The sequence below is a fragment of the Aquila chrysaetos genome, chromosome 2 (assembly GCF_900496995.4).
Source record: "Aquila chrysaetos chrysaetos chromosome 2, bAquChr1.4, whole genome shotgun sequence".
Lineage (NCBI taxonomy): Eukaryota > Metazoa > Chordata > Aves > Accipitriformes > Accipitridae > Aquila > Aquila chrysaetos.
This window is the reverse complement of record NC_044005.1, coordinates 18,152,433-18,169,049: the sequence shown is the minus strand read 5'-3', so window position 1 is coordinate 18,169,049 and position 16,617 is coordinate 18,152,433. Positions and strand designations below refer to the sequence as shown.

At 42.9% G+C, this 16,617-nt stretch overlaps 1 protein-coding gene across 2 annotated transcripts in view; it reads right to left on the bottom strand.

The window, feature by feature from the left end:
- Positions 1–11,957: 11,957 nt before the first annotated feature.
- PRIMA1 (proline rich membrane anchor 1) overlaps positions 11,958–16,617 on the bottom strand; it is a 55,007-nt gene continuing 50,347 nt past the window's right edge. The window contains exon 4 of one of the 2 annotated variants that reach the window (XM_029999353.2): positions 11,958–16,413. In XM_029999353.2, coding sequence (XP_029855213.1) covers positions 16,314–16,413 — 100 coding nt within the window. In that variant the 3' untranslated portion in view covers positions 11,958–16,313. The remainder of the gene's footprint in view (positions 16,414–16,617) is intronic. The other variant, XM_029999362.2, reaches the window with a different exon arrangement.

The following is a 16,617-nucleotide window of genomic DNA, read 5'->3' as shown; positions in this document are numbered from 1 at the left end:
GCATTTGAAATGCTATTTATTTGCACATATGGCTACATTTATAGGATTATGTTTCTGAGAAGCCCTCCTATAATTTGTAAGATTATAGGAAGCCAGAGCATAAGGAAAATATACATCTTTGTCTTTCTCTGACAGTTTTTTATAACCTGGCATTTAAAAGAAATAAGTGATCCTCAAAAGAACATATAAAATAGTATGACACCCAAAAAGCTCTGGATCGCTTGACTGGTTTGCTATAGGATAGCTTCATATAATTCCCAGGATACAATAAATGTTATGGGCTTCCTCTTTCCATGTAATTACATGGTATCATGCTTAGCCCTGAGACATCCTGACCATGGCAAGCTTTCATGGGCAGTGCAGAGACAAAGATAACAGTTATCATTAACATGTCACAGCTTCAGGACATCTTGGCTACCCTTTGCCCCTGAACAGCTAGGTAAATGCATTAAAGCTAAACTCCTTTGAATGTGTGACACAGGTCCCATTAAACTGATTGTGAATATTCTTCAAACTGGTTATTTAACAATAAACATTAAGATGGCAAGTGGCCAGGTGATGTCAGAAGAGCAAAACAAGAAGCAAGGAGTGAAACACAGTGGAGCGGGATCAAAAGAGGAGAACAGTACATCTAGTACTGTAGCATGGAGATCCCCCTATTTACAGAACATTAATCAGGCAATGATTGATTTTTAAGGAGAGGCTGGCTACTGTGGATAAAGGCTCATTATTTTAATAATGCAGATAAACTGGCGCCCTGCAACCTGTCTGGAGAAGTGTTCTGCATTTGTCTAAATAATGGAGATAAGGTAATGAAAAGCTCTGGGAGGCTGGAAGCCATCTTTGAGCTTGAGGTAGAGGGCACAGTGCTGTGCAGGAGCAACCACAGTTAACACAGACGGGGAGAGGGAATAAGGCAGATCCTGGCTCACAATGGGACTGGTTTTTTTCTGGCAGCTTGGTGAAGAGAGCAAAGGGGATAAATCTTTGCTTTCGATAAAACTGAAGTTACTTGACTCCAGTGGGATACATGACTGTTTACCAGGTGAAGATCTCAGCTCATTTCTATGAATGGAGCAGGTTTATGGCAGCTGCTCTATTTTGCACGAAATTGTGTAATCCTACGGGAGGGACAGATTGCAACATGCAATCATTAGTGGAGCAAGACTGTGCATTATTTCTGTTCTTGGGTGACTCTTCTTTATCAGAAATTGATAACTTACCCATAAGACAGTTCTTTCTTTCATTACATTGGTTTTTGTGAAGAAAAAAAAATGCTATAAATCATGGTAGTATCCAGGAGGTTAGGAAAAAAAAAATAATGGGGAAAAAACCCTCACTCATGAAAACAGAATCAACCAGTAAACAAAATACTGAACAAAAGAGAGAAAAGAGAAAACAAAAGAGAACAAAATTTTGAAGAGTGGTGTCACTTCTGTTACCTCCATCATTTGAACTTAGTGACTGGGAAATGGGATCAGACAAATGACCTTTTTGACCAGTTTGTCTTTTCCTACAGTGCTGTCTGCCAGTAAACATAGGGTGTATGTCCCCTCTGGGGAGTTGAAGGGGCTCTGTCTGAGGAATCACATTTGCCTTCAGGGACATGATGGGTGCATATGGAAATAATTATCTCTGGTTCTCCAGGGCACTGGAAAAACAATTCTCCTGACTCCAGCAAATGCTCTTTGCAGGCCCTGCATTGATGTCTCCAAATTAGTTGCCTCAGTTTACCTCAACTTTGGGACTATGTTCACTGATGCTGGCTAAGAGAGAGACCAATCGTACTGTCTGTGAGCTGTGAAGGCTAATACAAACTCAGCATGGGGTGATTTGCCCGTTGCCTCTTTCACCCACATGGTCCAGGGAGAAACTGAGGCTTTGATTCTTCCTTTGTCCAAAGTTTTAAAGCACAAGCTAAATCCAGAAAGCATTTATCCTTAAAAAACAAACAAACAAAAACGCAGCCCTCTGAGACAAGATCCAGGTAGGCAACCAGCAAAGCAGCAGCAAATGCTTGTATGAGCTGCAGTGCTGTATCTGGAGATGAGCGTCTGGGTACCTGCATCCCGTCAGAGCCTGACATTGTCCACGGGTTCTTGTGCCACCTGGCAGGTACAGGAGAGCACATCTCTACAGCCTTGCACAGGTCCCCCCAGCCTGCCAGGGGTCATGGGGAAAAGCTCCTGCCACAGTCCCTCATTACATAAATTCGGTTTCCATACAGCTGGTGACACTCCCTGAGCTGCTGGGCAATCTCCCCTTCTGGTTTGTGGGTGCAGGTGGGGTCCATCAGGGTACAGTTACATTGATAACAGCAGATGGGGGAGTTTAAATTTGGCCTGAAAATGTGTCTCTTTGCTAAAAATCTGTCTTTTTGTTGAGTTATTTTGAATCATGAAGATGAAGAACCAGGAAAAACCCATCACCTTCCTTTTCCAGAACAGTTTCAGATTGTGTTTTCAAGGACCTAGTAGCCTGCTTCATTTATCATAGCAGTAAGAATGATTCCCTAAACGTTGTATCAAGAATGTACAGGCTGGCCTTGTGATTATAATTTGACATCAATCCAGAGAGGAAGACGTGATCTGCACTGTGGGCCTCATCAAAATGTGACAGCTTTTCCCTTCGGTGCATTTCCAGAACTGTGACTTTCTCTGAGGATGGCTGCACGTGGCGCGCGGGGCCGCGAGGCAGAGCCGGAGCGGTAAGTCGGCGAGCAGGATGGGATGCCTATTGCTCAGCTCTGCTGAGTCAAATAGTCAAATAAAAAAATAAAGGCATCTGCTGAGAAAATCACATTTAATTAGAAAGGAATAAAATGAACATGCTGAATAAAAGGAGACCGGAGCTGCTGCAGAAAGGAAGTTGAATTAATCCATCTGGGAATTCTCTGAATAATGATTATTATTAATAACACTGAGCACTTATGTAGCATTTTTTGGGTCAAGTTCATTGCTGTGAATCATCACAACAAATGTGGAATGTAGGTTATTCTTCAGCATCCAAATGCCATGTCTAATTTATATTAGTTAAGTTATCACTATCATATGATATGTGGGTGAATTCTGTCTTCGTTACTGAAGGTTTTTTTTCCCCTCTCCTGCAAATAAGAATCTCATCACTCGTGCATCTCCTTAGTCTGTCTCCTGGCATATTGAGTATGGAATAAAATGTGCAGAACGTAATATGGAATAACTGTTTTAGTTTCCACTGTAATTTTAAAATGTGTTCCGTTATGCAAAAGGAAATTTCAGACAAATCTTTTATACTTCGGTTTCAACAAACATCCTCTTACTTACTTCAAGCCCCAGAACTCTGCATGAAATGTAACAGCACTCTTCCTGGTCTTGTAAGCCTGAACATGAACCTACCAGCAGCCAGATCGTACACCAGCTAAGTCCATGGGACCCCAGCCACTGAAATCAGTACATGTAGCGCACCACCCTATAAAAAACATTAACCACACATGTCTGCTTCCCCTTTTCAGTTCTACAGATCTGGCAGCATCAGAAGATCCTTAATCGTTAGCAGGCAGGATCATCCACTGGGCATCGTACTTTCTGCAATGACTTTGATAGTTGGGATCCCCTTCTCCAATCTAGCATCAAGGGTATGCAGCCTCAGCTGATGATCTGTCTCGTTCACACACATTATTTACAGGTCATTGTCTTAATTCAGCTACAGTTGAACATTAATACAGGTCAAAGCAAGATTTTAAATTATGATCGTTTTGCAGGCAAACTCTAGAGGTACTGATGCATAATCTGACCGAGAAATTGTTCTGAAGCAGATCTTGCCCTGTATAGACAAGTTGTTTGTGTAAACAGGAGAGCAGTTACCAGGTTTGAAAAACAATCGTGAAACAGCTATTTAAAAAAATTCTGTTCATGCTACAAATAACATCCCCAGGTACATTCCTGTAATAAAAGTGTATTTTCCTGGAGTAAACAGGGCTTGTGAGCTTGAAATGTTTGGGAAAGGTGGATTGGTAGCTGGTATATTTTACATTCTCTTTTTTTTAATATTTGGTTTTCTTATTTCTGCTGATTAAATGTAAGTCAAGGCAGAAAATCCCTGAAAACCCACAGACAAACTCAGTGCTGATTGTTTTTAAGCTTTCCTAAGCTGATGGAGTGTCATGTTGTTTTCAGCTGCTCGGTTCCCTTGGAGAAAGGGCACGTCTGTGCAATGCGTGCTGAATTCAGGCGACGGTGACAGACTGCAGTCATCAGAAAGGATGAGTTGGCTTTTCGGGCACCTCCAGTCATTCTTGTCGATGGCGTGTGACCAGCCAGCTTGGACAGATGATGCAGTGCCTTGCCCTAGAGGCGAGTCAGTTCAAAGGACATTTGCTTCCTCACTTACTCATCTGAGTAGTTTTCCCTGATACGAGGAACTGCTCAAAACCAGGAGGAAATACAGATTTGAAGGAGGTGTCCTACAGCCGCTTCAGTTTTTTCACCTAAAAAAGAAAATGTATTGTGGGGAGGGGGAGCTTAATGTTTTAATACGTTTGTAACCTGCATTTCCATGTTCACTTCAACACTGGAGAGATGGCCTTGCCGGAAAGCTGGGCTGGGACCCTGGGCTCCTCTCCTGTATGCTCTCCAGACCCCCGTGAGGTCCCAGTTTAGGTTTCTGTCTCCAGAGAGGGAAGCTAAGGCTCCGAGCAGCCGCGACCCCACAGCTGCTGCGGAAGCCTGCGCTGCGTGTGCTGCTGCCTACCAGGAGTGAGGAGGATGCACCGCAGGCTTTTCAGTTGTCCTGTTCAGTGGATGCCTGACCAGATTGTGCAAGTGACCTCAAAGATATTGTCTGCCCAAAAATTATTATTTTCAGAATAACGTTTTTCTACTCAGGCTGAACTAAATTGCATACATGTGTGCTCATACACGCACATGCACACACACACACACGCACGGAGTTTTTTTTCAAATTCTCTGAAGTCTTGTTTTGTATTAATTAATCCACTGTGTTTTTTGGAATGAGGTTGGATTTTCTGTACAAGTTTGTATGAATATGTCCAGTTTTGGATGGACTGTTCCTACTCTGATTATTGATTATTATTATTATCATCCTTATTTTGCATTATTTCCCACTAGGATGGGCGTCTAACATCATTGGACTGTATGACAACCCCCTGCTGAAATGCCTGCATGCAGCAGCATCTGCCCTCTCACCATCAATAAATTCAGACCCTGGAAGCCACATCTCGTCTTACAGCAGTTGTCCCTGTGCAACCAAATAGGCTGGGGCTGTTCAGTCCCCCCGCCAGGCGTAGGTACTTATTTCAGGGTAAGATGGGTTGCCATCTGGAGGTGCCGTCTTTCTCCACTGATGACAATATTCTAGATAATTTAGAGATATTAAACACCACACTTTTAGTTTGGTTAAAATTAGGTGTGGGGAATCCTGCCTCAGCTATTCAGTGGCTTTGTAAGTCAGGCTTCATAAATCATAGGTGTTGAGAATAAACCTCTTTTCCCATATGACAAATGAAACTGCAATATTACTGATATCCCTCAAGGTCCTGACAGCAAAAGTTGAGCCTGTTCAGATTACATGGTGCTGGGCAGAGAATGTCTCTTACCACGTTTAGACAGCAGCCAGCACAGTAGAAATACCAAATGGGATTTCACCACAAGACTCAGCTTGGTAAGTTAAAACTCTTTTAAAGGGAATGTTGAATTTAGAGCCTCCCTCAAGCTTATGGTGGCTCAGCTTTCTGTTTGTACAGTAAATGGCATTTCAGAGAAGACTATTTTTTTTGGCCCAGAAATGGTAAATTTTAATTCTAAAAGTGCTTGGCTCCATCTTCTGTGGTATCTTAACAACATAATTCCTACACAAAATTACAGTTACTAAAATAAACTTCTGGTGCTTTTTCCCATGCCTATTGCTACCGAGTAGTTCCACTGCTTTTAGTACAGCCAGTGAAGCTGGCAGTTTACCTTGTGGGTACCATACAGTCTGATTCCTCAGCTAGGGAACTGCTTGCTAAATTTGCATTTTTTTTCTTCCTGGACAGCCTCCTTGAATACAGCTGTGGGTCAGAAAGATCATAATCTGAAAATGATGAGTCGCTCAAATGCAGCTGAAAACCCAATTTGGAGACCTGAATTCATACTGCAGGTGACGAGGCATGAGAAAAAAACCAACACAGCTGCTGAATCTGTTTTTTCTTCATTCAGGTACATTCCTCCATCCCCATAAAGCCTCGGTAACTTCAGATGTGCACCATCAGTACTTAAAAAAGTTAGGAAAAAGGATAAACCCAAAGATATCTCGCACTCCATTTCCTCCCTGTCATTTTTCAAAAGAGAATCAGATTATAACAATTTTGCCTTAGTGATCGGGGCAGGGAGAAAAGCTTGCTTCAAAAGATGCCCTGAAACAGTTTACGTTGCATTGTCATGCAAAATTGCAAATAGTTGCAGCTCACTTCTGGACAGACACCATATGTCTCTATATATCTGCATGTGTGTGCCAGTGTGTCTACATGCAGGAGGCATGTTTGAATAGCCATTGAATTGTAGCTGTGTCTAAGGACTGCCCAAGGTACCAGGAAAGAGGAGGGTGGAGCAGATTCATGTGGTCATTCATCTGAGGGATTTCTCACGCTGAGGGTCTCTACCTGCATGTATGATCAGCATCACCTGTTTCAAGGTGACGTTGAAAATATCCTTCATTCCCACTAACACAGTGAGCAGGAAGATTCTCCTTTGTTGAGACTGTTTATTTCTGCTAAGTGGTTTTCCTATTCTACTAAGGCCTGTTTCTACCAAGATATCCGAAGATAAGAGCATCTAACTCTCTAATTATTGCAAATATTTTGAGTAAAACTGCTAATTTTGAACTGAATTTGCAAATAGTTTTGATCCTCCAAAAGTAGAGTTTTTAAAACAAATGAGTTAAATTGCTTTTATTCATCCCTACCCTTGACTTTATTCACAGATATTGAATTGATTAATTCTTGGACAAGAACTGACGGAAATTCAGTGTCTTAATTTTAATAGGAATGTCAGACACCAAGCAACCTCACCGCAGACAGGCTTTTCAGAGGATTTACCTGTCCAGTTCAAGTGGTCTGTAAGGAAGGGAAACCATGAGTTTCCAGAGGCTTGTAACTGGCAGTAAAAGCATTGATCTGCTTGTCAAAACTAATCCCTTCTCCAAAGACTTGAGGATTTAGAGATTCTCAATAAAACAGTCAGAACTTACTGTTGGGTTTTGTTTTAATATCTTTTCCCAAAATATCATTGTTGGAAGCAATGGAATTGCTCTTCTGCAACTCCTAGATGAATACAAAGGCCAGCTTGCAGCAGACAGTCAGCATGGAAAATTTCAGCACAAACAGTTCACACTTGAATAGGTTATAAGCACATTGGGCACCGGGTCTTCAAATAGAAAGGCTCAAGGAAAATTACCACCGTATCAGGCATCCACATGTACTGTATGTACTTTTTGGGGTTTTATCATCCAAACTTGGTCCTACATAATGCTTAAAATGAAGAGGGGATGGGTGTGATACATTCCCGAAAATTTCGCAGGTGAGTTTTTCTCCTCCAGTAATTCTCTGAGGAGCCATTGAAGGGACACCAAAGGCATGGAGCCTGCCAGAAAAGTTTTACTTGATGATTCATGATGCTTTCATCACCTGCCTCTAAAAGTTGTTTCCAAAAGAATAACTTTGAGCAGCCCAAATCTGTGTCCATCAAAGCAGTCTTGCCTGCCAGCCAGCCGGTCGATAGGTTAGTGTGACCTTCTGCTTCCAGGGCAGTTTGTTGGGGAAAAGACAAATAGCTTTCCTTCCCCTGGATTCAGAGGTCACAAGGGACAACGCATTTAAAGCAAACAAGGCTCTGAAACATCCTTGTTTGAAATTCCCGCTGCAATTCTTGCATTATTATTATAATACCCAGTGTTCTAACCTCACTAAGCTATCACCCAAGCAGCCAATATCTCCGTTTTGTGGGCACAGAGCCATGCACCCCGTGGTTCCCCCCCACAGGGATCTGGCTGCTGGAGGCCAGCCGGGGAGCGCAGGGCAGCGGACGCCGGGCTCGGCCCCTGACCCCTTGTAGGCTCCATGCGTGACGCTGGACAAGGGGCCGTGCAATGCCTTGCCGTCTGTGAAATGGGCACAGTGACGGGTTTTCCTGCTCTCCGACTTCTCCCTCCCGTCTCTGAGCGGGCCACAGGTCCGGGCAGGACTTTCTCCTGCTGCGCGGGCACAGTGACGGGACCTTGGCATCAGGCGATGCCTCCCGATGCCTCAGCGCTATTGAGCACGGGCAGGAGGGATCCAGCGTTCATAAGCAGCTGCAGCTCCCTTCCATTTTGCTCCGAAACGCCTGCCTGCCTTTCAGCTACCGCCACAGAGGTGGAGCAGGTGGGCGATCAGGTGCAATTGTATTTTAATCTCTCTCTAAAAGGAACATACAGGCCTTGAAATATTCTGTTAAGCAAATGGCTGCAAATTAGGTGTGAAGACCCCAACCAGGGTATACGCCTCATTCTGCCGTTTGTACTTCTCTCACCCCCCTTGTGTCCCCTTGCACTCCCTTTTTTTTTTTAATTTTCCAGGAGGCATCAATTAGGTGAGGGCTTTTCATTTTAAACATTGGGATTTTTACTTGGCCTTGCTAAGGCTGTCAGGTCTAGTTTGCTGCTGAACAGTTCATGCTTTGGTGCTGGACAATGCATGAATGTTTAAATTGCTTGAAATGTCTAATTGAATTATCCTCAAATTACAAATCAAAATGGGAAAGGCTGTCTCTGGCTCACAGGCTCATTCACTGGGATGTGTCTGCCATACCGCTGCTTTTCTTTATATTTTCTTTTCTGCTTCCGACTACGACTGTGTTAAATGAAACCTTAAATACTGAAAGCATTTCTGTTTGTGTGTGCAGGGGGAAGCGATGTCAAATGTAAAGGGAAATTTATTCACGTTCTGGCTCCGAGTTCTTTTTGTGCTGCACGAAAACGAGTTCATGAAATTTATATCAATGCATAGGAAAGCAAAACAGCCAGCTGCTATTTACAAAGGAACTTCCTTTCTCTTTCAGCCACAGTGATATATAATATAAAATACTTTCAGGCAGATATATATAAATACCATTTAACTGGGTTTTTTTTGTGAGCTCACAGATTGAGGAAACCAACAAGCCAGAAAGAAGATTTGATCTATCTAGCCAGCACTCATGATAAAATCAGCTTTTCAAAGCCTTGCCATTTATACAGTGAGGTAGAAATTAAAGCCCGTAGGGTTTTCTTTTATAAGTTGTTAAGGGAGGCAGAGCTGGGTCTCCATGCATGACATTCGTCCTGTCCAGCCCCCTCCCCAGCAGCACCGGAGGCTGATGAGAAACTCTGGTCAGTGTAATAATGATTCTTTCATGGGTATAATATTTTTATGGTGTTTTATAATATATGATAAAGGGGGTTTGACCACCTACCCCCAGCATCAATCATTTTGTCGCTATACCTTAACTTGTCCAGTGACTGACTGTACTGGGGGCGCAAAGTGGGTGTTGGTGCTGCATCCTGTGCCCAGCCGCTGGCCCCATCCCTCCCTCCTCCCAGAAAATACCCTTCAGGGGCCGCACACTTCATCCAGGCATTGGTGCCTCCCTCTGTGGCTGCCAGGACATCCCGTGTGTTATATGTTAGCTGCTCAGGTAAGGAGCCCTTGCCAGGGCTTGCAGCACTGCGTGGATGCTCACACCAGGACGGGCTCTGCCGGGAGGACACCAGCATAGCACAGGCACTGCTCAGATGCTCAGTCTAATCAGGAGAATTGCTAATGCCCATGTATATACCAAACTGTGCCACAGTGCAAGATAGGAGCAGCAGGATAAGTGTTTAAATGTGGCAGCGAGTGCTTTTGTTTTAACTAGAACCAAAAATAAAACAAGTTCAGAACACGCCAGGAATCTTGGTATTAATATTCCCAGTATTTTTTCCTGAATACTAAAAAAATTAATTAGACTCAGGCCACTTTCAAGGGCAACTTCGCTGTTAGCTTGCAACTAGACAATTGTTTCTGTGCTATAAAAATGGTTGAAGACATAATAGTTATGAAAGAACCTTAAGGAAATGGCTTAGATAAAATCTTTATTGAACGGAAGGTCAACTCTGAAGGGATATTTTTTAAAGAAAAGAAATATCTATTAATATTAAGAATGTTAACACTTTAGTAGCTGAAGACTAATACATACTAAAACATCAATTGTGGGTTTTTTTAAACATCTGATTGTTCTGGGGCCAAAGATTACACATGCATGAATCAAGCATGCCCAAATCAGAGCATCTTTCAGAAATGGAGACAGCTGTAATTTGAAACTAATTGTACCAGACATCTATTAAAATGATGTAGACCTTGGCAATGGATGTGTCCAGATGAAACCAGTGGCAAGTTGTGGTGTCTTGTATTATTTACCAATGTTTTCAGCTATGCTCAAGACATAACCCCGGGTTTAGGTTTGGAGCTCTTCTGCTGTGCTCTAGTCCAATCAGATTTGCACCAAATACTCCCATTGCTCGCTGAAGAGCACCAGTATTCGGGTCATTTTTTAACGTGTTCATGCACTGATTCCTGTGACCATCTCACCATGACTAAAGCATGATGAGAGCTCAGCCAAATGGCTGCGAATTCTGGGCTGGTTTTTTTACTGTTAGTAGGACTTGAGGGACCTCACCTGAATTTCACCAGGGCTGTGCCCTACCTTTTTCTGCTGACTGGTTTCCCAGTGGTCGCTTCCCAGTCATGGCAGTCTCCTCTTCAAAGTGACGTCCTTCTTCCTCTGCTGCAGACTGGAGGTACGGATGTTGACCCGGCAGCTTCGATGCCTGAAGAAGGGGCCAGTGCCTTCCAGAGGCATTTTCATTCTCAGTGGTCACAGGGAGATTTTAACGTGGAAGTTTTCTTTTGCAAAACATGTCTGATATGTAAGTCTGCTGGATATCATAGTATATGGCATAATGGTTATTGCTGTAATTCATTAAACAGCCACCTGATCACTTTGCATTACTGTTGGTCTGTCTCATTTAAGGGCTTCCTTAAACTGGGATATGAAATCATTCCCAAGGGACCAATGAAAACTGTTAGGGAGTACTGTCTTGGGAATTAAAGGCAACCAAGATGTCTTCCCATTTAAAATAAAATCCTCCCACCCCCTGGCTGGTATTCAGCTGACCTCACTTAGGTACCTGGTGGTCCCTGGGGAGTTACTTTAGCGTCCTTCTGTGGTTGGCGAAGGAAGAGCTCCACCATGAAGGAGGGTTCAGGTTGTGATGGCCCCTTGGCTTCAGAGGACCTCACACAGACTGTGTTCTTCATCCCTGTCTGGTAACGGCATAAAACTGTAAGGGGTAAATCCTGGCCAAAGGATCTGGGTTTAGCTACTGTAAGTCAGTGTTGATCTGCTGAAGAACTGGTCCATAAGTTGCTTCTGTTCTTGCGTGGAAAAGGGAGGGTGAAGTCCACACAGGGAGTTATAATATAAAATGGTGCACATTATCTCTTGCACCAAAACAAACAGAGGCCCAGAGTATTATGTGAAAGATAAAGAAATCACTCTAAAACTAGAGTATGTTGTTAGGGAAACTCGCAGCACCTTTGGCATAAAGAGAAGGGGTTTCTTGAGCTTGGGGGGCTGCAGGAGTGTGCGAGTGTAACAACTCCTTCGTTTATGAAGCACCAGCGGTGCGTGTATCTGGGAATAAAAAGTGCAGGGTTAGGCGAGACAGAACCAGAACCCAGCTGAGCACAGGCATGAGCAGCAGCCACGACTTTCTCCAAAACCAGAACAGAAAGTGTTCACACAAAGCAAGGTTAATTTGGGCAGTAAGAAAAGTCCCTGAAGAGGCACTGCAGCCATTCCTCCCTTCAGCCTTTCTCTTCAATGTGTAGACTCCGTTCTCAGCTACATAACTGACAGGACACAGGAAACTTTTTACAAGTACATTTTTATTTAAAATAAAAATTAATTATGGTGCCTTTTTAAAATAGGGTACTGCACAATCTGTATATGCAACACAGTTTTTGGTACGGAACATACTTATTGAGCAATATCCTTAAATACTAAATATACATTAATGGCTTGTTTGAGAAACATGACAACATTTATTCTGATATTTTTTTTCTCTTTAGTCATTTAACCACTGATACAGATTTCCTATAAACAATATTTGTTTTCATCTGTACATGTGGTACACAGTCAAGAAGGCAGATCTTAGAATATTTACATTCATGCATTGATTTAAACACACTATTTTGCAGTTTAAAACAATATATTTTTGTTTGTACAGGTGCAGGGAGTATTGTAAATACATATCTACCATAGGCCTGATTCTCCATTGCTTGGCAGCATCTATGGTCATGACCTGGTTGGAGCAGAAGGCCCACACTCGCTTCACATGCTGTGACCATATGGCATGCAAGACTGGACAATTAGGTCTCTGTATAGATATATATAAATATATTTGTATCTTATACTTAGTAGAACTTTCCTCTTTCCTTCCACGTCTGTTTCTGCAGCATCTATCCAAGGCAGAGATGCTTTCCTGGGCACACCGCCGTGTCGGGTCTGGGCCAGGAAGGGCGGCAGGGCTGGGGCTTCAGCTCCACCTTCCCGGCGCTGCCGAGGACCGAGGAAACTCAACACTTTGCAGCTCAGGCCCTTAAAGTGCATTCCCTGCTTGCGTCTGCTAGTGGTGATCCTTGAGAAGAAATTTTGAGTTGATGCTCTCCCTCAGACTGAACACCGCAGTTTTCTGAGTCTGTCTGGCGGTGGTCAGAGCAGAGCAGTTTTAACTTCTGCGTAGAAATCGGCCACCTTTGCACCTGCTGGGGATCTGGCTATTTTGTGAACAGAGCTATGCAGGACCTTTCTACGCCTGATATTTTGGTGGCTAAAAACAAACTCAAAATGCTTGTAAAGCTGCATTTTGGATTGCCAGTTGCCCAGATCCAGGGTCACTGCTTAGTGAAGCCCTTATCCATCAAGCCTACTCCTTTCCCTTTGTATTTAATTATAGTACTATAAGGAAGCACAGAAGCCTCTTTTAGAAAAGCTTTGCAAGTAGTCTGTAGAGTGTTAAATGCAACCTTAAACCACATCAGCAAACTTCGGAAACCATGCCTCAGTGACACCGCCTTTCTAGCCTCTCTTTTCCGAAGACTTACATCTGCTTCCAGTATACTTTTCCAAGTGCCTTTCTGAAGATCACCTTAAATTTTGGTGCAATGTAGTCAACTGTACTTAGTCAGGAATCTAAAGGCAAAACTACCCCGTACAAGATTTCCCATCTTTCCCTGCCATGCAGCTGTGTAAGTGCTGAGAGCTAGAGAAGCAGAGGAGCAGCTCTCAGCCTGTGTGCTGCTGGTCTTCTGTGGCCAACTGATTATAAAAGCACAGTGGGGAATGTTTGTTTAAGAAATGCTATGGCAATGATGTGCCCAAATACATTTATTTAACATCAGCATGTTGGATGTAATGATAGTGTATATCTGCCTATACAAATAAGATACATCTATATCTCTCAAAATACTGTCACAGAGCTGGTAAGTATTTTTATCTCGATTATACAGATGGGTAAATTGAGGCACAGAGAGGCAAAATTACTTGCTAGGAAACAGCAGATCAGTGGCAGAGTTGAAAATAGATCCTAGTCCTCGTGCTGCTTCTTGAAATGCCCTGCCTCCCTGCTCTCCATGAAGTTTTTAATGTTTATGTTCTCCTGAGAAGACCTCAGGGGGCCTGGGGTGGGTTTGCTTGTGGGCTATGTCATGCACCAGGGTTTTCTCTAGTGAGGACATTTTACCATTGACATCACTGAAAATCAGACAGCATTCAGTGACCATCTCTTTAGACTTTTTCTTGCAAAACCAGACACATTTTGATGGACATAATGAGCTACAAATCCCTTTTATGATTTTGGCCCTACAGAACATGCCTTTAAAGCTGTATTAGGAAATAAATAAAATCAACAACCTTTAGGAGAAAGTGCTAATCCTGAGCCAGTATCATGCTAAACTCATCTGCATTCATACTGTATACTCTCAGCTAAACATGCAACCAGTCTCAAACTCTGCCACACTTAGGCAGAAACAACTGGAGTAAAAAAAGAAAGGCAAACATAGGTAACTACACCAAAATAAATGTTATAGCTTAAAAAATATTCTAGAAATATACTTGCAATATTTTTATTATAGTATTTAGGGGCTAAGTGCTTTAGGCAATCAACATTTGGGATACTAGACTCAAAGTGTAAATTCTGTCATTTTTATCACACTTTGGATCTAAGAACATATCTCTGTGTCTTGTGCAAGTACACAAAATGAATATGGCAGGGAATGATCATACTCTTGGGCAAAGGGTTACTTATTCCCTTTCACTTTTGTAATTGCATTCACTTCTCAAGAAAGTCTAGCCTTTAAAAAATAATTTTATGAAGCTAAACTTCTACATAGTGATGACAGGCTAAAAAGCTAAATTAGTAACTCCATAAATTCCTCAACAGCAGTATATAGCAGCATTTCATTTTATCATTGAAAAGATACTTATATTTACATACACCTTATTGTTCAATAGGTAATAGAAAACTAGAGATGGGCCTGAGCTGAAACTGCTGATTTGAACATCCCAGAGCTTTTTTGGGGAAGGTCTGCAGAACATTGTCTTCCTCTACCATCAGGCCAAACTCTACATCCTGGCGATAGACCAACTGCAGACAGGAATGCGTTGAAAATCAAGGTCTGATTTCTGCAGTTCAGGCACATCCTTATATAAAACTGAAAGCATCGGTGTGTTGCAGTACCGAGGGACACAGCAGCCGGGGCACAGCCATGTCCCGGAGCGAGACTGGGTCGATGCCTGGGAGTTGCTCACAGACACGGAGACCAAGTGATATCGAAGCTTGATGTCCAGACAAGAAGCCAACATGGAAATTTGTCTTTCACTGCATCGCTGCTTTCAGCACAGAGGTAATGGAGACATACACGTGGCGGTGTGAAATGAAGGAAAGTTTTCAGGAGGTGGGGAAAGACCAGTTTCTCAGCTAGTCTCATTGCCTTTATCCTAAGGGTTACTTACCAAGTCTAACCTGAGATCCTACATGAAATGAATTTGGGTGGATTCAGCTTTGCTTTAAGTAGTCTGCAATCCACATCACGGAAAGTACAACACTAAGCTATTACTCTGAATTTGGCACAATCGGCAATCTCTGCCCAGGAGAGGCAGAGACTGAGTTAACGTGGGCACAACCAGCTTACCAGACCCTCAGAAGTGGTCCTCCAAGCCATACCTACAATGTCCTCCGTGGGTCAGTTCAGGAGACTCAACACTTCCAGGAAACAACACTAATCAGTGAATGAGGAGGACTTCAAAGGGCTGCTAGTCCTTTCAACAGAATCCCGCCCAAATACTCACGCCAAGATGTAAGCAACATCTTTTCTGTGGGGCTTTGCCTGGGGATTCAGCATGATGCAAACACAGAGAAACGTGTAGAATTTCACAAAGGAAGAACTTTTTTAAAGACAAAAAATAAAGTGTGATGCAAAAAAGGAGGCTGATTATGAAGTAATAACGTACAAAGCACCTCTTAATAATATCTCCCTTTTGATAGCAATGCTAATTGCTAAAATCTTACATTTTGATTTCTTTTGCCTGAAAAGTCTTCAGCCATGGAAATTGCATAGTCACCAGCCTGCAGATGAATTTCCTGGGATAAGTCACAAGTTCATGCAATTTTTGGTTGCTTGATGGCTTAACAGAAACCTTTGTTCCCTTTTTAATAATGAAATAGTAAGAATGATAAGAATGAAGTATAAGCGTATAAAACTGCACAGGCTGGAGAAGCGTGTAGGTGACACCTCCGGCCCTTGACCCTCAGACCCATTTATAATAAGCTGCTCCCACTCTGGCAGATCACCTTCTCCTCAAAAGATCCTATTTCAGCAGCTTTTTGTGGACACTCAATTCAAACTGGAAAGTGGGGGGTGGGGAGAGGAAGAAGTGGGAGGCATCGCGACATTGCTTTCACGAGATGCAGCATGCAATGCTCATGCCTTTGTGAGGCCTTTCCTCCGGGCAGCCCGGCTGGGTGAGTTTATCCTCCCTTGGAGAAGCAGCAAGCCTGAAGAGCAGCCTGCTTTTCTCTTCTGAATCACTGATGCGTGTGCTATTTCTGAAATGAAGTCCTTGGCCACAGAGCTCCTTTCGTTGCCTTATTTCACCCACCTTGCATACTCCATGTGTGTGCTTTGAAAGTTTACCACCTCCTGCACCTTGGCGGGGTTTCGGGGATTATACGACTGCATTGTTATCAACTGTTTTGCTGTTTTGGGAGGAGGTCATTGCATATTCAGCTCGACTGGTTCCGTTCTCTTCTTTTCTCATTGGTTTCCTTGGGTGATCCCAGGTTCAGTGATGTATAGGCAAGGTGGAGGAGAAGAAAGGACAGACATAAATATCTTCTTTGTCAATACAGATTGAAAGCAAGGACATGTAACGTGCATCATAATACTGAACTTTTCCTGTCTCTTTTTCCCTTTCTGAACACAGGCCAAACCAGCAGTTAATTTTGTCCAGCCTCATGATCCACCTGGAA